This window comes from Mesoplodon bidens, assembly GCF_964165515.1.
Source record: "Mesoplodon bidens genome assembly, chromosome: 8".
Lineage (NCBI taxonomy): Eukaryota > Metazoa > Chordata > Mammalia > Artiodactyla > Ziphiidae > Mesoplodon > Mesoplodon bidens.
Window position 1 is genome coordinate 21,879,558 of NC_138165.1, and position 27,064 is coordinate 21,906,621.

General features: G+C 40.8%; 1 protein-coding gene across 1 annotated transcript in view; it reads left to right on the top strand.

The window, feature by feature from the left end:
- PDE11A (phosphodiesterase 11A) overlaps positions 1-27,064 on the top strand; it is a 454,637-nt gene that overhangs the window by 357,364 nt on the left and 70,209 nt on the right. The window contains exons 11-13 of the mRNA XM_081242289.1: positions 3,042-3,188; positions 3,451-3,558; positions 17,919-18,028. Coding sequence (XP_081098415.1) covers positions 3,042-3,188; positions 3,451-3,558; positions 17,919-18,028 — 365 coding nt within the window. The remainder of the gene's footprint in view (positions 1-3,041; positions 3,189-3,450; positions 3,559-17,918; positions 18,029-27,064) is intronic.

Consider the following 27,064-nt stretch of genomic DNA (forward strand, 5'->3'; position numbering starts at 1 on the left):
AGAGAGACTATTTCCTAGAAAGTAGAGAAAAAAGAAAAGAAATGAAATATAGGAGGAAACAGAGAAAAGAAAAAACCAGTCCAAAGGTCAAATAAAGGGAATTCCAGAAAAGGAAAGAAGGGAAGAAATCATCAAAGAGTGCATTTTTCAGTTTTTCCTAGAATTAAAGGACATGATTTTCCAGATTAAAGGGCACACCAGGTACCTAGGATTATGATTAAAAATAAACTCACACCTAGGCACATTTTCATGATATTTCAAAACTCTGGAAGCAAAAAGAAGATCCTACAAAAACAGAGAGGGAGGAGGAGTCATTTTCAAAGGTAATGGATTCCCAATAGCTTCTGACTTGTCAAAAGTAACATCTAAAGCTAATAGAGAATGCCTTAAAAATTGTAATGGCATGATTTCCAACCTAGAAATTGATATCTAGACAAACTACCAATCAGATGTGACAATAATATGAAGACATTTCAGACATGCAAGCTCTCATAAATTTACCCAGCACACACACCTTTTCTTGGGAAGCTATTGGAAGACATGTCTCACCAAAATAAGGAGAGAGCCAGAAAAGAGAAAGATGTGGGATACAGAAATAAAAGAGAGATGAAGACACCCCCAAAATTATGGTGAAGAAACATCTAGGATGAAAGCTATATACCAGGCTGAGAAGACTGCCAGTCCAGATTGCAGTTCAGAAAGTTCCAACAGAGATTTCTTCATAAAACTGATAGAATACCCAAAGTATCTGAATATTTTCAGATGAGATTTAGACAATTGGTGGAGAATTTCGAGGTTGAATTAGTGATAAGGATGGAGAAAACTAAACGCACATTAAGGAAGACAGTTATTAACTCAGAATACAGAATGCTGTCGAGGAAAGGAAAAGTAATCATACTAAATTGCATGACTTAGTTATGAATATCTTTTACAGAGTCATAACAGTATAAACCCTGAATATTTCTCTAAACAAAGTTATTATATTATTATACTGGGGAGTGAGAAGGGATAGTGTATGAGGTAGCAGAGGTTGACAGATACAGTGTAAGACAGCTTCGTCTTCATCTTCAATGGGGGGAAGTTAGTAGATAGTGCTTAAATCAGAAAATAATTTAAAAATTAAATCACAAGCACCTTACTTTGCCAAATACCCAAAAAAGTGTATCTAGATGATTTGAACGTGGTTGCCTCTAGGTAAGGGAAAATTTTGGTACTGGAAGAGTTCTGCTAGTGTGTGTGTGTGTGTGTGTGTGTGTGTGTGTGTGTGTACGCGCACGCGTGCACACATGTGTAACTAACCTTGCAGATCTAACTTACTCTTAAAACTATGTGCATGTATAACTTTGATCTTAAATTATTTTTTTAGTATTTCTTTATTTGGTTGCGCCGGGTCTTAGTTGCGGCACGCAGGATCTAGTTCCCTGACCAGGGATCGAACCCGGGCGCCCTGCATTGGGAGCGTGGAGTCTTAGCCACTGGACCACCAGAGAGGTCCCTGATTTTAAATTATTTTTAAAGCAAAAAGCAAGGTGTTAAAGTGCTTAGCATGAGGCCAGGAACTCCAAATAAGGACACCTACACACAAAGACTATTTCCACCACCACTGTGTTTGAATTTCACAAGCCTCACCTTTTTCATTCCAAGGAGCTAGATTCTACAAATATGTTAATATAGTAAAATGATTCACTGAAAGATAAGCTGATTAATTTTTAACAAAAATAAACAATCAGCAGAATAGCAGGCAAATTGTCCCATAATGTAGGTATTTGTTCATTGTTCTTCAATGTTGTGGTGAATAACCAGTGTTTGGATTTTAGCCTAGAGGTGTGTGCGCCTATGGAGGAGCATGGGGCTGAGAAAGAAGGATTGATTCAGTGGTTTCTGCGATGCTTAGAGTGAGCAGAGTTGGATTTCATTGCTCAGCCAAAGTGGTCCCAGGGCATAAATTACTCCTTGGGTAGTTTACACCCAGTGAATAGACTAGGAATATGAATACAGAATGGTCCCTGATAATCTGAAAACATAGAAATGATTCCCTTTTCAAGAGTGGCCCAATGAAACCAGCAAAAATAATTATTCCCCAAGACTTTTTATGCCCTTTAAGTTTGTATAGGGCAACTGACTGACAGCTGCTTAACATGAGTGTTTTGAAAGCACTGAATATGTACGACCAGTATTATAATTACGTTGTGATGTTTTTATAGAATGACACTAAACTATATTGCAACTTTATTCCTTCAGTGAAACATATGCTCCAAACATCTCTATCCTATTAGGAAACACATTTTGCACTAGAAATGTGCTGTCTGATCCTTTCCATCTTTCTGAATATACAGAACATGTGTGTAACAAAGAGCAAGGACACAGCTACAGGATATAGGGATGCAAGAAACAAGGCAAAGTGGTGTATTCCCATGTCCTTCTCCTGAATAGTGGCAATTAAAATTCACAGCTGTGGGCTTCCCTGGTGGCGCAAGTGGTTGAGGGTCCGCCTGCCGATGCAGGGGACACGGGTTCGTGCCCCAGTTTGGGAGGATCCCACATGCCGCGGAGCGGCTGCGCCCGTGAGCCATGGCCGCTGAGCCTGCGCGTCCGGAGCCTGTGCGCCGCAACGGGAGAGGCCACAACAGTGAGAAGCCCGCGTACCGCAAAAAGAAAAAAAAAAAAAAAAAAAAATTCACAGCTGCTGGCTGCCCAGATGTTTCTTGTGTTTAGTGCTCTGTAATATGCATCAGAATACACTGTATGACTGCAGTGTCAGTAAACTAGACTGCTTTGTATGCTAAATTCTGCAGACTAGATCCAGTGTGTATATTTTTTCTTCAGATTAGCTTCCCTCTCCCCTATCGCGTTCATTTGCTTGGAGCATTAGCAGTTCAGAAACAAAAGACACTTCCAGCTCAGACTTTAGCTGTATCAGAGTGTAAGTGCAGGTCAGGTCTGATTTATGTGGCACGTCTGATAAGCAGGAGAGGAGAGCAAGATGAAGGGTTTGGGAAAGCTGGTGAACTTGGCTTGACTTATGTCTTCTGCTTTTGTAGGCAGCCAACATCCCTTTGGTGTCAGAACTTGCCATCAACGACATACATTTTGATGACTTTTCTCTCGACGTTGACACCATGATCACGGCTGCTCTTCGGATGTTCATGGAGCTGGGGATGGTACAGAAATTTAAAATCGACTATGAGGTATGATGTTCTGTCATGGGCGATCCCAGGAGTGCACCTGGAACAACATGGTAGCCACTTTGAGCCTCAGGTTTCCCGAATACAAATTGGGGAAGTTAATACTTTCCCTGCACACCTGGTGGGATTACCGTGAGAATCCTGTGAGATGTTTGTGGAAGGACTTCGATGGTTGAGGATTACTCAGACAGATGACATCATTTTGGTAATGGTCCACCAGAGATACATACAACTTCCTGACATAACCTTTCCCTTCCCATTTCAGACACTGTGTAGGTGGCTTCTGACAGTAAGGAAAAATTATCGGATGGTTCTATACCACAACTGGAGACATGCCTTCAACGTGTGCCAGCTGATGTTCGCAATGTTAACTGTAAGTGTGTTCGGTGACGATGGAGGGTCATCTGTCATTTGTGAGGACCTACAGGCTTCCCCTTCATGTTCCCATTTCTCTGACAAATTGCCCTGTGACTTATTTTATTTTGGAAGTTACCTACCCTGGTGATGAGAGTATATATTTCACAATGATCTCTGAGCTTTAAGGCTGTAAGATCACTGACACCTTGAAGCAGGTGTAGTCTTGGAATGATTGCTTTAGTCTCTTTTTAACGTTTTATCTTGGGAAACTGGGTTTTTTTTTAACAAAAGAAATGCTTGGATTTTCAAAGCAATCTTTTTGCAGAGGATATGGGGATGAATGACTAAACAAAGAGATCCACTGGATAAGACTTTCTATGCTGGTAGAAAGCCAAAGAAGGGGTGTGTGAACATTACCCCCAGGGACACGGGAATCCTGAGAGATGCTTATCTGAGAGAAGGTCCAGGGAGGCCCCGGGAAGGAAGGAGCAGGAGCGAATGCTCTCAGGGTTTAGGGGTACACTAGGCTTCAAACCTTTGCTCCAGGTGCCGTAACTCAGTTAAGGTGGCCAGTCTGTTTTAATGGAGACAGCCAGGGCAGCTGGCCAGACGTAAGCCTTGGAATTTAATCTAAAAGGAAATGTTTGTGGCAAAGACTGAAACAAAATCCTATATTCACCTCCATTTGCTGGCAAAAAATAAGGCTTGTTTTGGTTTTATTTGCACGTATACTGTTAAGCTATCATCAAGTAAAATGGTTTCTGGCTTAAATATATTGGTTTCTTTGGCCTCCTGGTGATATATACATATATATGTGCCCATATGTGTGTGTGTAAACATATTTACCACACACACAAAAAAGAGAAGACCTATTTTGGATTCTCCTAACATAAATCCAAATACCTTACATCTTTGCACCCAGATTAAAATTTAAACCCAAAAGAAGGAACTCCAAATGACATTTCCTTTGGTTCACATGAAGGAAGACTTCCGTTCCTTCCTCATGAAATGTTCTGCCCCCTTCTCTGCCTACTCAAATTTTACTCATTCTTTAAAAGGCATTGACCTAATGCCAGTTTTCCCGTGAAGTCTTTGCTTTCCATTAATCATCAATAATTTCAGTAATCATCAGCAATCATCAGTAATTACTTACTTCTCTGCACTGTGTCTAGTACAACACATCTTTCTTTCTGCTGTGTATTTTAAGTTAAAGATCTCTCATTTTCCTATAAAGTAAGCAGCTTGAGGCTAAAGAGATAATTTGTTGTTCTTGCAGTAATCTTAATTTATCTATCTGTTGAGAGCATCACCAGCACCCTGTACTCAATCATGTACTTGGTAGGTTTTCAACAAATTTGTGTTGGATTGACTTGAACTCAAATGCACATGTAGCATAAGAAGATGAGACCAAAATATCTTCATTGTTATACTCAAGGACTTGTTTTTTGGGTCGTCAACTGCTTAAGGAGCAAGGAGAATAACCTGGAAAAACTGGACTGGCCCCATCTCACTGTAACATACACCATGAAAGCAGACAAGTGAGGAAGGAAGATGCTTTGAGCTGTGAGCCTTAATTGCTGAAGTGCCAAAATTACACGAAAAAAACAAAAACAAAAACCCTTTCGTCTTGCTTTTTCATATCAGATCTCAGTAGACAAGGAATAACTTTCTGTGTGTAGAGTTTATGTACATGGCTCACAGAGGACATTTAATAAAGAAATTATTAACCTGTTATTTTGGAAAACATACGGATTTGTGGTGAATTTCCAAAATAAGTAAGCAGGAACCTTGTTCAACAAAGGATTGGAGATGTCAAAAGCAGAAATAGATTTTACGACAAGCCTTAAAAATAGTTGGGATGGGGGAAGCTGGCAAGAGCTTCGGGGTCAGGTGGACACTTAGGAGAAAATGGAATCGACACCCAGTTTTCTTCAGTAAATGTTTCCACAATATGGACAATCTTGATCCTTTTCGAGAAATTGAAGACAGCAGAACTCTCAAACTATGTCAACCACAATGGAGGTACTCTTACTGCCAAAATATTTCAAAGGTATAATTGTTTTTGCAAGTCCGCTTAGCAACCTTGAGGAGTATCACTGTTTGAGCAAGTCTGGGTTTTGTTTTCGTATTAATACTAGCTCAAAAAGAGAAGAATTCACTCTTAAAGTTCTCCTGGTCGGGGGTGGGGCTGCGGGGTAGGGTGGGCAGAGGTTGCAAAATAAAAACATGACTTTGGGAAAAATACATTGGTGAATGTTATTTTTTTCTCCCTCACGTTGAATAAAATAGCCACATCTGGAAAAGATATTATTTTCTGCTCATTAAATGTTGCTGAACTTGACTAAGGGTTACAGTAGGTTGAAAATGTCAACTTTTTTTTGTCCCTAACACAAGCAGTCTCCTCTCCAACTTGACCATGGGCAGCCTGGTTAATCAGAATTTTTTCAGTAAGAAAATAATTATAGAAATAACAAATATTTCTTGATCAGGGAAGAAAAAGTGAACTCAATTCCTTCAACAATTCTGACTTCTGGAATACGACCTCAGTAGGCAAAGTAGGCAAAATGATAACCTACTTTTCTCCATGAGTGGGCACTAATGCGTCAGGTACTCCTGAGGACTGTTAGAGTCTTTCACTGTTTTGTTCTCATCAGTGATTTTATTTCCATTCTAGTTATCTCATATTCCATTTGCATGTTTTGAGTTAGAACCAAAAAATGAAAGTAAAAAATCATCATACATTACCCCTGGATTCATTCATTCAGCGTGAGTCACAAAGCCAAGAAAGCATGGCGCATGTGTACGAAATTTTCCTCTAGATGGCACTCCAAGGCAAAGTTTCTCATCCAGTTGCCTGGAAAGAAGGTTGGGGGGGTGGGGGCAGAAACCTTACCAACATTCCCTGAAAATGCTTCTTTTCATCTAAGACAAAAAATACTGAGACACACACGCCACACTCTTTTCTTAAAAGAGACACAAACAAAGCCAGTGTGTCCGAAAAGAGCCCCTCCTATCAAGACGGACCTGTATTAGGGCTGCCTCCTTGCCCGCAGAGCTATTAGTGTGAATAGTATGGCACTCTCCATGTGTCTAACATCTGTGGGTGTGTATTTTTCCAAGCCCATTGTCTCTGGGAATGGGAAGATGCACATTTGTGTGTCATTGATGAGCAAACTATGACACGATGTACAACAGAGCAAGCAAATTATACGTATAAGAACCGGCTTCCCAACCTTTAACCCTAAAATAATTTCAGACACAGAATATAAAGTTATTCATGAATGAATGAATGAATTCATTCAGAATCATGTTTTGCAAAAGTATTCCACCTCATGTCTAGGTAACAAAGAGGCTTTGTTCCTTTAGAAATTAAAAAGAAAAAGAACAAACTGCATTGTAGAATAGGCAATTTGATGTATAAATGGTGGAAATTTGGTTCACTGGGAATCCTGTTAATGACTTATTAAATTATTACAAGCCTCTGGCCTGAAATTCCAAATATTAAAATGAAAGGTTCAATCTTATTCTTTGCTTCTAAAGAGACATTTAGGTAGGTAAAATTAACCAAATATTTTTAATTCCTTGGATAAATGCAGTCTGCAGTGCCAGTTACTATTTGTGGTTAAAACAGGGAATAAAAACCTGCAGATAGATCAAGAATAATTATACAAATTCTCTTTATTTATAGAAGCTTGTAGAATAAATATTCCAGCAAGCACATACATAATGAAAGACGATAAGCACATTTCTTACATGCACAATGTAGACCAGATACAGGAACCGACCATGCTTTTGTTTGTATTCTGTCAAATAAAAAGGCATGTGGTGATGCCAAGGTTGCAGAGGCGTTTTTCAGTTTTATAAATGATGTATGAGCTCTGACAGATTTTCCAGGGGGAAAAACAGGTTTCCTTAAGAGTCAGTATTCTTCACTATCCCATAAATGTACTCATTAGCACTTTGGGCCATGCCCAGTATCCTGTAGGGCTCAATAAAGATTCACTGAATGAGTGGATTCAGTTTAGGGTAATATTATTCAGGGACCCATGCTGCTCAGTGTCCAGTTTTTCAAAAAACTATAAAATGATGAACAACTATCATTGCTAGAGATCTTGTTCTTTCTTCCTATCACACTAAGGTTCAGCTAGGGGTCATATAGAATATTATGATCTTGTAGAGTTCACTGGATATGAAAAGAGACGAGCACATGATCACATTAAAATTTATGGTGGTGCTGGCGGCCCGGTGCTGGTTGGGAATTGCAGTTAAACACTAATAATAACCAAGTATCGCAGCAAACACATTGACACCTCCTGACATTTACTGGGGGCTTCTTAAATCTTAAATGTGGAGGAAGCACGTTTAAGTCCATATTTGGGTTGTCAACAAGGTTATTTTCAGAGATAAGCAAAGTCGTTTTATTGATAATTCAAACTAGAGAGCAGAAGGGACGTTTAGGAAGAAAAATCCGTCCTGTTCACTAGCTTGAGGATAATGTGCTGTCCTCTGCCGTTTGCAGGGAAGTCCTTGATTTTTGAGGTAGAAAATTCCTTCTGGAAGGAGATCTTAGAAGCACAGTTGTAATTCTTCCTCCCCTTCCAACCCAGAGAAGGACAGAACCAGTTGAATTTTCAAATAAAATATTTTTGCTCAATAACCAGAATCCTAATCTTGACGGAAATCTAGTTTCTTTGTAGATCCTAACGTTGGAAGGTACAAAGAGATCTACGGTTTTGTTCTGTAACTCACAGTAACAAAGTAACAAACAATAATCGTATTCATTATCATCAAACATCACTTTACATCGCATTTCCTTATCACTATAAGTAGTAACTAGTTATATTTACTTTAAAATAAATAGCAGCATTATCAGAATAATACAATAAGATCTGTATGTTAGAAATACCAATTCTTTAATCATCATGTAGGTATATCTTGAATTTCAATGTAACTTCAAAGAAGGCAAATTTTTAATTTAGGAAAGGAGTGATTTTTAATGCTTTTGCAGAGTATCAGCACTGGGCACTATGGAGCTAATCAATTTGAATACTGTGTTTAAATTACATTTAAGACTCTTGCTTTTAATCATTTAAGAAGGATTCTATTTTTATTCTCTCTGGCCACCTCTCAGAGCTCCAGTGAGGCACCCCATGCTTCTAGCTGACATTCCCTTTATCCACACTTATTTTACAAAAGGAAAAAGGCAAAGCCACACATACTTAAGAACCTGGTGTGCTAATAATCAAACAAACAATTGGGCAGAAGGATAATGCAATCCATTTCCTCACACAGGAGAGTACCCTCCATAACTCACTTTAAGCGCTGCCATTCGTGAGTTATGGGTCATTCCCTTTCTAGTGAAAATAAATTCTCCAGCACCATCAGCCAGAGCTGAGTATTTTTCTTAGAACACATAAATTGTAAAAGTGTAATGAACATAATTGTGCTGGTGTTTCGGGGAGAGTATAAGCTCTTGTCCATGGACACAGGCTTGTCAGGAAATGTATGTGGTTTCAGGGCTGGGGCTGCCTGGTTACAATATAGGATTTTTGATTTCAGTGAATTTATTCCTGAGATTTTTACAGTGTTGGTAAACTTCTTAATCTGTCACTCGGTATTTTATGATGCCAGCCAAATCCTCCAGGCCAGGGAGACCCAGGAGTAGAGCCCCAGTCATTTTTCATGGTTTATGACTTAGTAGCGGCACCTTCTTGAGGCTGAGACTTGGCACCTAAGGGTGTCAAGCTGGGAACTTTTAAAAGTTTTTTTTCACTAGTCTCGTGTTTAATTTTAGCTCAATGATGCCTAATAAAAATTTGGGTAAGTTTTGAAGAGGCCTCATATTCTTGAAATTCATCAACCTGGCTTTTTTGTGGCACTTGGAGAGGACTGTCTGTCTGCACAATTAATGTGCACCAGGTGATCTTCATTTTCTGTGCTCACACACCGTATGTTATATTATATTCAATTCACTCGCAGTTTATCATAAAATATAAACCATATTTCTAAACATGAAAAAACATGCTATCTTTATCCAAAAAATCATAAAGCGCATATATTCTTAGTATTGCAAACGGAGTCCTTAAGAATCTAATATGGTTTTTCTTTTGTCTCTTTTTGAAATACAGTATGCATGCTACATACATGTAGCTTTGTTTTTTGTATTATCTAAAGTGAAGTAAAAACCTCAATTTTTAAAGTCTTAAATAGTTACTCTGAAATTTTCCTTTTACTGTTTGTATTTGTTTTCACGCATTTTATCGAAATATGAGAGCAGAGATATATGGACCGATTTTTATTTGACCACATCAAGACCTCTTGAGAATGAAATAAAGAGTATTGACAGATGCCAGAGGTTTGCCTTGAAATATTCTAGCAAACAAACAAAACCGTGTGTGTGAAGAGGTAGCTGAAACAAGGCAGCGGAACATGGCTTCCTCCTGAAGTTAGGTAATGAGTACATGGGGGCTCAAAACAGAATTCTATTTTTCATATGCTTTTAACTTCACAAAATAGATGATTCTATAAAATTAGGGTAACAAGTAGGTTAAAAATTAAGTCAAGGAGGTGGTTAAAAAATAACTAAATAAAATTGATTACAATCAATTCATTTTTTAAAATTCATGCATCATCTACTCAAACATACATACTTGTACCAGTTTTGCTGCCTTGCCATTCTGAGACTTACAAGCATTTGCAATATCATTTGAGATTCAGAGACAAGTTGTGTCCTAAACATGACTTAGGTTTTGCAATTTGATAATAAGTGCCTTCAGGAGCTTCTGGTTGTAAAAGAAAGTACGTAAGTGTAGACTGTAAGGTCTTCCCAACTCTGAGCTTGATAAGGAAAGGATTATTGTGGAGTTAAATCAGTATTTAATTAATGCCAAATCAATAATTGACTAATATCTTGAGAAGAAAGAGAAGCAAGTTTGATCAAAACTATCTGACTCCCGTGGAAATCAGACAGACTACAACTGGTTTGTGTTGTTATCACATGCTTTTGTGAAGGAGACATGTAAACATGGTGCTGGTGGTTGGTGGTCCCCTAACAGCTGGTAAGGTTCTGGTGTCTGGACCTGAAAATGGGACTGAAGTGCCTCATTTTCAGCCTAGCAGACCCAAATATTGGCAGACAAACATATCTGTAAACACCAAGGGAGTATGACCATTAAATCTAGATGCTATGGTTTGTCCAGCAGGGTTTTTTCCTGCAATGGAAGATTGCGCTTGTGTGAATATCTGTTCTTCTCCCCCTTGTGTTTTCATCACCCACTATCTCTGGTTGGCAAAGACAGGATCTTTTTTAAAAGGAAGATAGGATATGGCATTAAGCATCAATTTGTTCGTAGCACTCTTGGTAAGCAAATGAAATCTACTTCTATCTTAAAGCTTGAGAAAGTCCTCTGCCTAAAATCACTGCTTTGGAGCAAATTGAATAGGTTGGTATCCATCAGCCTGCCCCCAGGATTTACATGTTGAGAGGTGGCCATTCCATCTTGAAGCAAAAAAATAGATCCCAAAATAAAGCACGCTGGACTTGCTGTAAATGCCCGTGAAGCCCAAACTTGCGGGCTTAATTCTCTTACTACTCTGATCCACTCTGATCCAGTCAACTGGGATATGGGCTGAATTGGGAGGGTGATTGAGGCACCCTTCTCACAGAACCTTCCGTCCTTGTTAGGAGATCTAAGTTTCACTGATAGACACCGTATGTGAAGGATGACCTAGCACAGCTGGACCAGCCATCAGCATTGTAGTTTGGGACTTTATTTAGAAGACCAACACACTTTGTATGTGGCATTTACAATGAAACCCTCAACGAGCATTCTTTGGCTACAGTAAATTTGATTTTAATAATGTACCAAACAAAGGCCCCAGACAGGGCCCCTGCAACACTGCATACCAGAAATTAAGAAACACCAGGAATTAAATGCTGCTTCTCTAAATGCTACCTTTCAGCCCCAAGCTCACATCACTTCTAAGGTACGAAGTCACGTTTAGATCAGTTGAGACATAATGACATGATTAGGGATATGGTGTGCAGATTCTTCTACAGAAGGCACTTCCTTGAGAAACTATGTTCTTCCAAACCTCTTGGAATGGTCTGAGCAGTCTTCTTTGCTCTTCTAATCCAAGGATAGAGAAAGATGAAGGGGAGAAGAAAGGCTCTACAAAAGCCCATCATGCTCTCTCTTAACCTCAGCCAATCCGTGGAAGGCTCCACTGTAGTGCCCGCTGCCAGCATCCATGGAGGAGCATTTGGAGCCAAGGACCTTCTTCGGTTTGGAATTTCTGGGACCAGGAATTTCCAGTACATCACTGTATTCCCTCCCTCTTAGTCCGCCATCTGCCAGATCTCAGAATCAACAGGATTATCCAGGAAATTCCTCGTCATTCAGTACCTCTGACAGCCAAGTTCAAAAAGAAACGTGAAGGCAGAATTTCTGGCATCACTTTCTCAGATTCCTGCACCTTAGCTGCATACATGACAAGGGGCGCGCAGACCATGATGCACCATCTCCAGAAACAAAGCAGGAGCTCGCCACTCTCACCATCACTTTCTGCGATAAATTGCAACTGATGTTGGGAGAGTTTCTCACTAGAAAAGGGTGCTCCGTGGCACTGTTGTGGTTGGCACAAGACATGACCGGACTATATGTGCAACAAGGGCCAGATGCACTTGTCTTCCTTAGCTCTCCATTCCAGCCTGCAATGGAGTAAATGCTGAATCAGCATTTGCTCAGCATTGGTCCATTGCTGAATGGACACTTTTCAGGATGTCACTGTTTTATTCCAAGCTAGGACATGTTGATGAAACACGGGCTTATTTCTAAAACAAAAAAATTTACATACACACACATAATGTATATGTATTCTAATGAATAAACATTCTTTATGGAAATTTGGGGCACAAAGGAAAAAGTGTTAAGTCATCTGTGATCCCACTACTGGTAATATTTTGATGCACATCCTCACTGGTTTAAATTTTATGTTGACTAAATGGTACGAAACTACTGGGTAGTTTAAGAAACCCTTCGAATCAATCTTATTGTTTGGGTCCTTTGGCGTTCCAGTGATTATATGCTCTAATGGCTGGAAATAAGGTTATCCCAGTATACATTTAACCCAGTGAAGGACTGTCACAGGAGGCCTGCTCAGAGGGTAGTCAACAGGCTTTTCTGGAGAGGGTGACATGGGAACTAGCTCTATATGCCGTGGCTATCTCTTTACTTAGGTATATGGTATTCACTGCTTTACCATATACCTATGTATTTCTGATATGGACCGTGGGGGAATACAGGTGAGAGGATAGAATAAAGTAGTGGTCAATAAAACCCATAATTATTGGATCAGGAGCAGCAAATATATCATTTTATTTGAAAATAAAAATAAAATAGAATTAAGCATAGGAGAAACACATTAAAATATACTTCCTGCTGCCACTCTGTTCTCTGTTGAAAGTATATTGTCTTCAGCAGGCAGTTGACTTTTTCTCCTCAGTGTGTGTAAAGTGTAGGTCAGAATGGATAGGTCTGGAAAGAAGGTGGATGAAGGTGGGGAGGGGCAAATGGACACTTAGTGGCAGGCGGATACTTTTCAGGCCTGACGATTCTCAGAAACCACTTACCAGGCAGCTTTAAGTCACAGTCAAGAGATAGGTGCTGCTTCAGTAACTCAGGCACCACAGTCAAGAGAGGTAAATATGTTTCATGTGATGGTGTGTGTGCTGTACTTCAGGGATTCTTTATTCCGAGAATCCAGGGGTGGGCTCCATGTTCTTTGAACACCATAAAATCATAGAGTAATTTCAGGGGAGAAGGTCCGTGGCTTTTATTAAACTCTCAAAACTATCCGTGATACAAATAGTTCAAGAGCTAGATGCTAGGTTTCCAAGAAGGGACGGGGTAGTGGGGGCAGCAGGAGTGGCTGCATAGAACCTTATAGCAAAACATAATCCATCATATCATACAATGCGTGATAACTGATGGCGTAACAGTGATTCGGGATTCTGAACGTGAGTCTATTAGATGGCATTCGATTTTATCTTCCAATTAAATTTCTAGCTGAATTACCTTATTTTGACATTATCCCACCTCTATTCTTACTGTTCTAATTCATCGGCTAGTTCTAAACAGTAGCATTTTCACAGGCAACAATCTCTCTAAGTTTCAGTGCATTTTCATTGTGTTTACAACACTGATTTCCAGAGTATCATGGATAATTATTTCATACTTGAAGGACTTTTAGGATTTACTTAGTAGTAGCAAGATCCAAACCCAACAAAACTGACTTACCTTTTCAAGGTGACAGAAATGACAGAGAAAGACATTTATATCCCCTCATCCTTTCAAAAATTATCCCCAAACAACAAGGAGAACAAGAAATGGACACAAATTCCACTTTTCATGGAGGGAGGATGGTTCGTAGATTAACAAAGCAAAGGAAGGTCCAACCCAAGTGCCTTCAGGGTGAGAGGGTGGAGGAAGGGGTACACCTGAGAAACAACGTCCCCCCAGGAGCTGTCAAAGCACAAGAACCAGAGGCATCAGATACCACAAACATGGGGCGAGCAGGAGGGAGGGGGTAATGAAAACACTGAGTCCCCAAGTGTCCATCCCCTCTCCATGTAGTCAGAGAACTACTCTTCCCCCATCTATTCAGGAAGCCAGCGTATTTGCCGGAGAAACTGGACCCCAGACTTGGGGACACCAGTTAAAGAAAAGTTAGCGTGAGGTGCACTTTGAAAGTAAGAGAATGAAGTGAAACTCTATATCCTCAAAGGTGAGAAGCTACATACTCTTTTCTCAGAATGCCAACACCTGTGTTCACGCCATTACCAAGAACGAGATTGGAAAGTCCAGAGGAAGTGAGTTTAGATACTGACACATGGGGACCTGCAGCAGGACCAGCTGGCTGTGTGCTCACCCTGGGATGAGGTTAGCCATCTACAGACACCACCCCCAAGTGTGCGTGTGTGGCGAGCGTAGCAGTGCTTTACTCTTCCATGAGTAAGTAGACTACCAAGGATATCAGGCATTTGAGGAAACCACCAAATACAGAGACAAGGAGTTCAGAGGAAACAGACAATTCAGGGAACAGAAGAGAATTTCAAAGGAATTATAATTAATATCTTCAAAAGAAGAGACCATAGTGCCTCCATGAGAGAAGAATAGCATGCAAGGAGCAGCAGACAGGAAAATGCTTATAAATTTAAAATATTACTCCTGGAAAGTAAGGGGAGAAAAGTCAATATGGGCAATGGGAAAGAAGAGACAAGAAAATAAGGAAATTGTACCACAATGTTCATTGCAGCTCTATTTACAATAGCTAAGACATGGAAGCAACCTAAGTGTCCATTGACAGATGAATGGATAAAGAAGATGTGGCACATATATACAATGGAATAATACTCAGCCATAAAAAGAAACGAAATTGAGTTACTTGTAGTAAGGTGGATGGACCTAGAGTCTGTCATACAGAGTGAAGTAAGTCAGAAAGAGAAAAACAAATACTGTATGCTAACACATATATATGGAATCTAAAAAAAAAAAAAAAAGGTTCTGAAGAACCTAGGGGCAGGACAGGAATAAAGACAGAGACATAGAGAATGGACTTGAGGACACGGGGAGGGGGAAGGGTAAGCTGGGACGAAGTGAGAGACTGGCATGGACATATTTACACTACCAAATGTAAAACAGATAGCTAGTGGGAAGCAGCCACATAGCACAGCTATGTGGAGATCAGCTCGGTGCTTTGTGACCACCTAGAGGGGTGGGAGACCCAAGAGGGAGGAGATATGGGGATATATGTATATGTATAACTGATTCACTTTGTTATAAAGCAGAAACTAACACACCATTGTAAAGCAATTATACTCCAATAAAGATGTTTAAAAAAAAAAAAGAAAAAGAAAATAAGGAAATCAATACGAGAAGTCCAATGTCCAACCAATTGGAGCACCATTCAAATAGGACAGAAAAAATAGTGAAGTAGAAATTATTAAGGAAAAAAAAGATTACAAGAACATTATACTGAAGACAATGAGCCTTCAGATTGAAAGGGTTTATCAATAATGATGGGGAAAAAGTCCCAAACCAAAGCAGATTTTTGTGAAACTGGCAAACCCCAGACATAGAGAGAGGATTCTAAAAGAGAGAAAATCAAGTACCATTCAAAGGATTAGGAATAAGAATTTATGATTTATACTTCTCAAAAGCAACTTTGGAAGTTAGGAAACAATAGAGCAGTCCTTCAAAATTCTGACTGAAAATGTTGCAACCCAGAATTGTTAGGCAAGCCAACAGTTGAGTAGAAGAATAAAGACATTTCAGTCATGCAGAGCCTCAAAAAAAATCAACTTCCTCAGTGTAAAAGCAATATTAACACCCTTTCTCATGAAGCCACTGGCAGATGTGTTCCCGCAAACTGAGAGAGAAAAACAAGGAAAGAGAGAGATGTGGGATGCAGGAGATACGAGACCAACCCCAGGAGGGGGAAGCTGACAGCAGACAGAGAATCCAGACCAAAAAACAGCAGCAGGCCAAAGCAGGGAGTCCCTGAGACGGGAAGAGATCTAATAAAAGATGTGACTGGAGAGTTGTACAGGATGTGAGTCGACTTAGATGTTCAAAGAAATCTTAACTCCAGGAAATGAAAACATTTACATAACAAAGGAAACAATAATTGGATACCTAACTGGCTCACAGCAAGTAATATTTAGAGTGACAATCAGGTAGGCACTGTCTGAGACCCAGGGGATATAAGTTTCTTTGTGCCTCAGTTACCTCATCTGAACTGGTGGATAATAAAATTCCTACATCACAGGTCTGTTATGAGAACTAAGTAAGTTAAACGGTTGTAATTCTCTTAGGACAGTGTTGGGCACACAGGAAGGATGAATAACTAAGTGCTAATAATATGTGTCTACTATACAGAAATATGGAGGAAAATACCTACCAAATTAGATAAAAAAGAAAACTGAAGGTGGTTGCCTTTGGGAATCAGGATAGGGGAAGGATGAGGGACCATTGTTTTTGGTTCTAAGTCTCTTACTACAACTTGAATTTTTAAAAACTATTACAGGTAATGTCTTAAATAGAATAAAATTAACTTAAAGCCAACAGCCAGCTCCAAATTTTAAAATGAAGGGCACACACAGCTTTAATATGGGCTACTTTATCCTCCCCAGATAATTTATTAACATTCCCATTTGCTACGCAAATGAAATTATACATATTTCTAAGTGTATCAGTGGACCCAACTCAATCTTTTAAAATAAAATTGTCAACACAGAAACTTTATTATTCAGTTATTTCTGCAATAAAAAATAATTAACTAAAAAACAAAGTGTTCATTGCTCTAAGAGAAGTGTCTTAGGATACTAGCTAGTGATGTTAGATGTGGAGAAAAAACACGCGTGCAAAGGGAAGCAATTTGAACTCTACCTTTCCCCTCCTCCTGCCCTCTGATAAAGATTTTAATAAGTAATGAAATGGGAGACTTACAAAGTAAAAAGGGGAGACATAGAGGCCTTAGATCAAGAAAATACATAGACCTGCTTTTCCATAAGTTCACTTTCTCTTCTAAACTAATGAAAGGACAGCAGGAACCAGAGAACCATTTTGGCTCCTGATTATATAATTACATCACACTGCTCCCCAAAGATATTACACCACACCTATGCATTTCACGAGCAAGCTACCAGAGGGTAATAGAAAAAGAATTCCATGTAATGGATACTGCACCTGATCCTCATTCTGGGTTGCCTAATCCCCTGCCAAATTCTAGTTTTCAAGACACTCACTGCCTTGCTATCCGTATAAATTTAAGCTGTCCTCCAAGCTAATATGAATTGAGATTTTTACAAGATAACTGCTAAAATATCATCATATAATAGTTTGAGTACTTCTAAGTTGCTTCTTTTAATATACATATATGTTTTAAAGGGGGGTTTTCTTTTGCCTGCTTTCATTTGAATGGCATCTGGTGGATATACATTCAGTTCTAAATTCACAGCCCCTTCTTCCCCCTACCCCTAGACGCTCATCATTTTGAAATGTCGAATCACAAAACACATTTTGCTCTGGGCCTTTGCCAAACTGTCACTGTATCTGGACAGCACAGCCTCTTCTCCAAAGAGGGAACAAAATAGTCTGAACTCTGTCCTGATGTGCCAGCCAGTGAAGTTAATTCATCACCTTGGGGACCCTGGGCTGTGCAACTGACCACCCAACTCACCCACAAGGGGTGGCAGTTAATCATTCCCTTGAATGACGTGGGTATGAAAACAGAGCTGATGGCTGCTCAGCAGACGAGCCTTATCCATCCTGCCTGCCCCGAGCAGTGACTGTTGCTGTTTTCCCATCTTCCCAGACCGCCGGGTTTCAAGAGATTCTGACCGAGGTGGAAATTTTAGCAGTGATTGTGGGATGCCTGTGTCATGACCTCGACCACAGGGGAACCAACAATGCCTTCCAAGCTAAGTAAGTGTTCTAATTGTTGTTATTTTAATGCATTTGCCTTTCTGTTCTGAGCCAAAGGTGACGAATGCTAAAGAGTAAAGCATTAATTTCTGGCATCTGAGGCCAAGGCCACGCAGGCTTGGGTGCGTGTGTCAACAGGGCTCATCCATCTTTATAATTCCTTATTCTTCTTTTAATTGCAAATTTGCCCTTCATGTCATGCTTGTTGATTTGGTCTGTCTCTGCTGACCTCAGTCAGATAACAAAGCTCAGATTTTAAAGGGTCTGGTTTTTTTTTCTCCCAGAATGTCTGCCTTCATGGCATTATAAGTTTCTTGGATTTGCTACTCTTGCAAGCTGGTATTGAGACTATTAAAATAAAAGTGGAAATTTTATGAAGCAAAAGATCTCTTCCTTCCTCAATAGAATTTCTTCCAGGTTCTTTTGATGTTAGGTATGTAGAAACTGCAGTGAAATAGAGTGACACAGAAGGCAGAGGGTCCCTGGTCCTGCCAGGCCTCATCCTACAGAACGGTGGGAAACAAACAAAGGAATTCCACCAATACAGGTGATGTGAGGCACGTAATGCTCATGGACAAAATAATCTGTCCTTAAGCAAGTAGGACTGGTCCAGATAGCCATTGCTTGGTGGCTCACAATGTGGCCAAGGCCACAGAACTTATGGGTGCTGGAGATAAGACCAAAACCCAGGTCTCCTGGCTCTCATATTGAGGTTACAGTTTAATGTGCTTTTTACTACCTGTCTGCAAACAAAGTGATATGAGACTTCAGAGGCTAGAGAAAAACATTTGGGGATGGAGGGACTAAGGAATGCTTCAACAAAGAGGTAGATCAGCTGTCAGATGACCAATTCCCAAGCCTGCGGAGCAGGTCTGCCTCTATAATCTGAAACCCCAGCAGCCCACTGTGTGTCAACAGGTACTTTTTAGCTCATCACTTGTTTTGTTCCCCAGAACACCTACCTACTGAGGCCTTGGGGTCCTGGGCCCTTCTATTTGCTCCTGATCTCGCAGATGAATATTGATTTTGTCCCTCTATCTGCCTTGAATGCAGTAGCCCATCACTTCAAACTTGTCTTCTCCATGTCCTATGATTTCTTGACCCTCTTACCTTTCTGTGACAGCCACTCTGCAAAAACTCAGCCCTGGCTCAATCTGGCAATTTAATTTCTTGCTCTTCTGTCTAGACTTTTAAAGGCTTTGGGAGAAGGTGTCACAGTTGTGAGTTTAGGGCATACCCAATATATATTCTCCCAACTCGGCTAGGTGCTCAGTACTCCCCACCAATCTTTCTGGGTCCCTAGCCAGTTCCGTCCCCCACTGTTGTCAGCAGTTATAGGTACCAAATGTTCTCTCTCCCTAAACCACCACCCGTTCTACCCCCCTCCCCCACGCCACTCAGCAGATCACCTTGCTTCCTCCTTCACTGAGAAAATTGAGGCCATCAATCGAGAACTCCCTCAATTTCCTCCCCTGCCACGAACAAACTTATCTGTCTGGCCCCATCCTTTCCTCCTTCCCTCCTATCTCAGTGAAAGGGCTGTCCTTCCTCATATGTGAGGCTAATCCTTCCACCTCGGCCTTGGATCCCTTCTCCCTCCCTCCTCCGGGACCTTGTTCCATCAATCTTCCTTTCTCTACCCTGTATCTTCCTTCCCCTGTCTACTGGCTCTCAGCATCCTAACAATATAAACAGTGGTCCCCCATCTTGAAAAACCCCACCTCCATCTCGCTTCTCCCTCGAGCTTCTGCTCTATTTCTCTTCTTTCCTTTCCAGCCAGTCTTCTTGGAAAGTTGTCTGTTCCTTGTCTTCACTTCCCTCCCACATGGCTTCCAGTTCTGCCCACCAGGGGAGCGGCCCTCAGTAGTGCCACCAATGAACAACCCCTTGTCCCAAAGCTGTTGGACACTCCTACGGTCCTTCTTTCTTGACCCTTCTTGCCATGAGACGCATTTTGCCACTAGAGCTCCTCCTCCTTCCTAGAGCTCTGTCTCTTCCTTTGTCTGGGAGAGGAACACCTTCCATCCACCTTCTAGTCTTTCTTCTCAGTTTGCTTCAAGGCCTCTCTCCTCCTGCCCCAGGCTTCTCTGGACGTGTTCTCTCCTGTTCTTCTGCTCCACGTTTTATCCTTCTCGCCGGACCTCCACCCACCTGCTGCTCAGCCCCAAGCCTGTCTGTACCTTTGGACCATAATTCTCTGCTTATCTCCACACACTTATTCCAGCTGCTTGAGGAGCACCTCCTATTTGAAGTCCCACAGTCACCCCAATCCCAGTCTCTCCCTTTTTCTCTTATTCTCTATCCCAGTGAATGGCACCACCAGAAATCCGCAAGTCACCCAGATTCCCTCCTTAGCGCCCCCCAAAGTCGACATCTCTGCATTCTTAAAGTAACCACTGCTTCTTTTGCATCCCTCCTGGATTGCTACAACCAACAGCCTAACTCTTCTCCTCCAGTCTTTCCCCCTTGATGCTCCAGAATGCTCTTTATAATTCACAGAGCTGATCAGATCACTCCCCTGCTTAAAAGACATTCACTGGCCTCTTGTAACTTTCAGGATAATGTTCAGATTCCTTAGTTTAGCCCTTAAGGCCCTTTTCCATCAGGCTCCTGCCCATTCCTCTGGCCCAGCAGTCACTCCTTGTCATCCAACCCCCACCCAGGCATCCAGGTTCCAGACACAAGGGGCTACTTAAAGTGCTCTGTGGGGTCCGGCTAGTTCGCTTCTCTCTGCTCCCAGTCGGCAGTTCCCCTGCCCAGAATGCCCTTCCTCTTCTTCTTTCCCCCAAACTCCTCTAAAAGCACCACCCCCAGGGTTCTATCTCTGATGTACCTTCCCCTTGTCAATTTTCTGTGCCCACATCATGCCCTGGCTATGCTTTTTCAAAAGTGTGCATCTCACACCATGTTAGTTGCTGATTTACCAGTGTGTCTCCCCTCTTCTTGAGTCCCCGTGATGTGTACAAGTACCAGCAGCATGATAAACCCACAAGGAATGTTCGCTGAGTGAATGAATGAATGACAAATGCATGAATGGATAACGTTTTAACTATTTTAATATTGCTTTTCAACAAAGTTTCCTAATTTTTTCAACAAGTGCAACCTTTCATAAGATTATTATAAAACACAGTTTTTACACACATCAGTTTGATGTTGTACTAAAAACAATAGTGTCCCTGGGGCCTACTGAATGGTAAACTGTGCACACTTTCATTATAGGGTCTGATGATTTTTTAGGTTTGAGTCCCTGTGCCTGCATTTCATTGCTATTATTATTTTAGGATACCTCTCTCTGAGGCCAATGGCATCACTGTCACTGTGTCTTCCTCGAGCAGACTCCCTCCAGCCGCCTACCATTCTGCCACTTATGCACAAAGAATTGTATCTATAAAACAAGAGTGAGCACCTTGTGGGTTCTTTTAAGAGTCAAGTGCACAATATATGTACCCAGATAACAACAGCCCCCGGCCTGAAGACAGCCTCTGTGTCACACTGAGAGAGCCAGCCCTCCTTGCTAGTTGACCTCTTAGCTCTTTGGACCAAGAGTACACATCTAATCCAAACCCAGCTAATCATATTTTATCTCCCAGGAATTTGGACTTGGATTACCATGATATTGACTCAGTTAGCTGTTGAGGTCTAAGCTGCACATAGACTTGGAAGCTGAGGCTGCCATTTGGGGAAAGCTGTGATGACCACATCCCAAGTGGATAAACAAGAAAGCAAATCTGCAGGGAGGAGAGAAGAAGAAAGCCAACATTCAGAGAGAAGCAAAGATTATACTATCTTAGAGAAAGACAGAGAAAAAGCAGACTTGATCCCTGGTTTTCCATATCTCTACTCCTATTTCCAAGAGACCCAGCCATACTTGTGACAATGGGCCTTACTCAGAGCTCCTGGCATCATTTAGTTAATGGGTTTTTGTTTTATTTTTGTTTTTTAGTGAAGCTGTTTCTAATTCATTTCTGTTCTTTGCAATGAATGGTCCCTGAGACAATAAGAAGAACTACAGTTTATTTGTCGTTTACTATCTCAGGTGCTCGTCAGCATCCTTGTATGTAGATATTTTTGTCTCCATTTTAAAACAGAGGGAACTGGGCCTCAGGAAAGTAAGTAACTTGCCCAAATTCATACATCCAGCATGTGGCAGAGTGGTGTTTGGACCTGAGCTATCTGACTCCAAAAACCATTCTTTAACCACTTTATTCTACTCTCTTTCATGACTTTGTGATATTTATTTTAGCCCTTTGAGCTTCCAGTTTATTGGCTGACTTGCCGTATATGTGAACTCTGGAAAACTAAGATATATTTTGACATCCAAAAAATCAAGATGTGGAGCCAAAAAAATCATAGAACACAACTAGACCTTGGTAGTCATATTTTTCAGTGCCTTAATTTTTAGAAATTGGAAACTGAGGTCACCAAATTTCAAGTGACTTGTATTGTAATGAACAGCTTTCACACATATGAGATAGATATTAAGTCTCTGATACCAGAATTCAAAAATTTTTTTGCATCCTCATACCACATGACCAAATAAATCTACCTGTTCCAAGATGGTCTGACGTGTTTCCTCACAAAGATCGACCTTGTACACAAGTTACCAGCTCATGGGATGTCCATCAGCCCTGCCTCTTAACTGACAGAGTCACTTTTGAACTTAGAACACCAAAGGCCACCACCATGCAACCTCAGTTAAAATTTTTTTCAATAAATGCTGAAAGAGACCTTTTTACATCATGATGAAGGAACTACCTTTTTATTGATTAGAATAAGATTTATTCAGCCAGTGTGCCATTGTTTAGGAAAATCCCTAGAAAGAAATCTATATCCTCATTTACTCCCCATTAATTGAGTGCTCTCTAAGTGCGAAGCACTGTGCTAGGCATTGTGGGGGAAGTATAATAGTCCCTTTCCTTAAAGTACTCAGTCTAACTCCAACCTTTCAAGTGATTTGGAAACGGGATTTAAATGCACCAATTATTATGTGGCAAAGCATATGCTACCTTTTTTCCTATATAAGGCTATAAAGAAACAAGAGACATTTAGCAAGGGACAAATTGCTATATAAAATGCAAAATGCCTCTACAATAAAAAGTTGTGATTTTAGTTATAGCACAGTATGATTTATTCTCTTAGCCTTTCTGATAAGTGAACCTTTGCATTTTCATGCTTTATTCTTAATTTTTAAGTATTGGAGTGCGTGCAGTGAATGATCGATAGGTAGACAGGGCAGCGATCCCACAGTGCTTTGAAATTACTCTGTTAACACCACTCTCCTGTTTTCTCCGGGGACAGCGTTTCCCACTCAGCACCCTCCCTATTACAGCTGCCCCTGATGATTAAATATCAGTACCGAGCAGCTTTGTAGTATATTCTCCTAGGAGACTTCTTCTATTCATTTCCAGCATAATCTCTTATACTCATTTCTTGGGAATGAGAACCCATCTTGTCGCTTTCAGCCAGGTCCCAGAAGTGAAATACGGGGGCACATTAATCTGCCATGACAGCCTAATCCCATTCCTCGCCACCTCCCAACAATTCTCAATTTCCTAATTACCTTTCATAGTTTTCTTTCTGAAAGTTTCCTGTCTTTTCTGAAAGCCATGGCAGCACACTTCCATTGTCTCTTTTTCAATGAATATGCATATCTAGGGAAGTTATGAAGGTACATAGTTCATAGCTATGCAGGTTCCTTTTACACGCTTATTTTTGGTGCCTGTGCAAAGTGCTGGATGCCTATGGGGACAGAATTTTCACGTTGACTTTTCTTTTTTTTTTTTTTTTTTTTTTTGCGGTACTTGGGCCTACTCACTGTTGTGGCCTCTCCCGTTGCGGAGCACAGGCTCCAGACGCGCAGGCCCAGCGGCCACGGCTCACGGCCTCAGCCGCTCTGCGGCATGTGGGATCTTCCCGGACCGGGGCACGAACCCGCGTCCCCTGCATCGGCAGGCAGACTCTCAACCACTGCGCCACCAGGGAAGCCCTGACTTTTCTTTTTAATAAGTTTCTCCTCAGTGTGCTGCCTGTCCAAAAATTTAAAACTTCAGTATGTTGGGATGACCTAATCAATAATGAGCATCATGAAAGATCACAGGTATAAATCTTCCTGTGCTTAAGGGATCTGGATTCTCTTCTGCTCTCCTTCTCTCCCCGTCTCCACATACCCTAAATGTATCTGTAATATTTTCACAATTACAGTGCGTGTGCCCCGGAGCTACTGATATGATGGATTTACTTACCACAGACAATTAAAATGAGGTGTGGTGCTAAAGTCAATTTTTTTCCACATGTGATTGATTTGAGGGTTTTTTTCCCCACATTTTACATGAAAAATGACAGTATGACTTTACATAAAGTACATTACATGAAAGACATGTCCTCTTTTTTAAAAAATGGTTTTATGATCAAGTAAGATTGATCAGTACTGCATATTACGTCCCCTTCCTGCAGAATCACAGTGCATATTTTCACATATTGATGCCACGGAGAAATCCTATAATAAAGAAACAGTTTAACTTTTTTTTTTTTTTTTTTTTTTGCGGTACGCGGGCCTCTCACTGTTGTGGCCTCTCCCGTTGCGGAGCACAGGCTCCGGACACGCAGGCTCAGCGACCATGGCTCACAGGCCCAGCCGCTCTGCAGCATGTGGGATCTTCCCGGACCGGGGCATGAACCCATGTCCCCTGCATGGGCAGGCGGACTCTCAACCACTGCGCCACCAGGGAAGCCCCTAGGTTTAACTTTTTAAACCCAGCATTTCCCGAACATATTTAACCATGGGACCCTTTTTATTTCTGCCTGTAATGCCATTTAACATTCCAAAGAACTAGTATTCTGTAGAATACATTTTGATAAAGTTTATCCTAACAGACAGATGTTAATTTTTGCCACTTTTATCAAGTTTTCTGACCACGGACTTCACTCTTGCGGTCCTAGGAGGTTCATAGCGTGTGCATGAGTAATGGCAGGTGTAGGCGCATTCTCAGCGAGCCTTGGACTGCGAGAGAAAGCACCAGGATGTCTTGCAGTCTTAGAAAATCTGACAGAGACCAAACCTAGTAATGTAAATAAAGGAACCATATGGAATTGGAAGCATTCTTGCTTAGATGATTTCATTCTAGACAAAAAAAGTAGAGTTAGTATCATGCTCCATCCTGTGAATGCTAAGATGGCACCTTGCTTGCAGGAAGGTGACATTGTAAGTGCAAGTCTGGACAGAGAAAGTCTCCTGTGCAGTTACAGGGGACTGTGAGCTTCCTGAGGGTAAGAGCCATGTCTTCTTTATCTTTGTATCCCACATGCCCACAGCCCTCCATTGCAGTAGTCATCAATCCTAATTAGGTGAATGAATGAATGAATCAATCAATCAATCACAGTCTCTTCATAGCATTAGTCTGGTTCTGTTGCAAAATCTACATATTTGTGATTAAATCAGTATTGTGTGAGGGTGGGGACAATGTAAGATGGAATTACTAAAAGGAACAAAGAGAATGTGAGAATGAAGATGCTCAAACCGTGGGCCATCAGATGCATCTGCACAAACACCCTGAGAGCCCTCTGATGAAATGCAGCCGTTCAGAATCCATGTGGATCTGGGGGAGAGGAGAGGGCAGCATAGGAGGCACCAGTGTTTTTGTTACAAGATGTCCCCTGGTTAAAGGAGGAAACATCCTACTCATCCTGAAAAAAGAAAATATTTAGTGACTTGTTATCATGTAGCTGATTTAACTTCGTGAGGTCTGCTAAACCAACCTGATAAAGGAAGAGATGATATTTTGCATCTTGACCCTACTTTACATCAATGACTCTCTTATCAGGATTCACGCCAGTAACTGGGGCACATCTGGCATGGCTAGTTAATAGAAACAAATCACAGGAATCTGAGCCTGTGGTTAGCAGTTATACTAGAAGAATTCTGAATTAAATTTTGAAACCTTCTTTCATTGATGACAACCAGCTTGGCAAAAATGGAGAACTGAATATCAGAAATGTATAAGTTATAATTATCTTTCTCATTATGTAATGAGAAAAAGCTTCACAGTTTGGCTTCCAGTCTAGAACTGGTACTTACTAGTTTTGTGACCTTGGAAAAGTAGCATAACTTCTCTGAGCCTTGGTTTCCTTATCTGTAGAATGAGAAAATAATACCTATTTCATGGTTGTTGTCAGGACTAGATGAAGTAATATATTAAGGTGTTAATATGTTGCCTGGTTCATGACAGGTACTTCTCATGAGAGCTATTATTATTAATAACATTATTTTAAAATGTTAACACACTTATTATGGTCAACCTTCAGTTTGAACTATAATCTCTAGACATACCACCACAACCTTATAGCCAAGCAACTAATATTTTTTAAGCACCTACTCCATGCCAGGCATTTGGATTTGACATGCATATAAAACATCCTAGAATTTCAAAAGCCAAGACAAATACAGCTAAGACACAATACAGTGTGCATTTTGAAAAATGTATTTTCATAAAAATGAACTCTATGTTAGAAAAATAGTGACTAACGTTAAATATTAATCACTTAATGCTAAGATTAGCCTAACAAATTTTCACGTATTAAATGATATCAATTAAGGCAAGATTTAAAGAAATAACACCATCTGATTAAAGTCTAGTACCCTGCTTACTAACCCTATTCCTAATAACCCATAACCCTGCTGTTTTATTCCAACATGTGGTCAGCTCTGAGTCTTTCCAGAGATCACAGGTCTCCTGCACCCCCAAACCGGCCATGATCTTGGGCCGCCTCATGCTGGAGCTAGAAGGCACCATATGACTGAAATCCCTCACATGGCATTACATGCAGTCTTTGCTCCTCTCACTAAAAGGGCAGACTGTGATCGGGCAATCTCTGGCATTTCCAGGTTAAGGCCAAATTGCCCTTTCAATGTCCACACTCTCTGCAATTAGCAAGAAGGAACATAAGGACCTTCATGGGTCCTCGGCTGCCATCCCATGACTGTCCTTTAAACCATAGGATTCTCGGAATGTCTCTCAACTCTTAAGATGCTCTAAATGC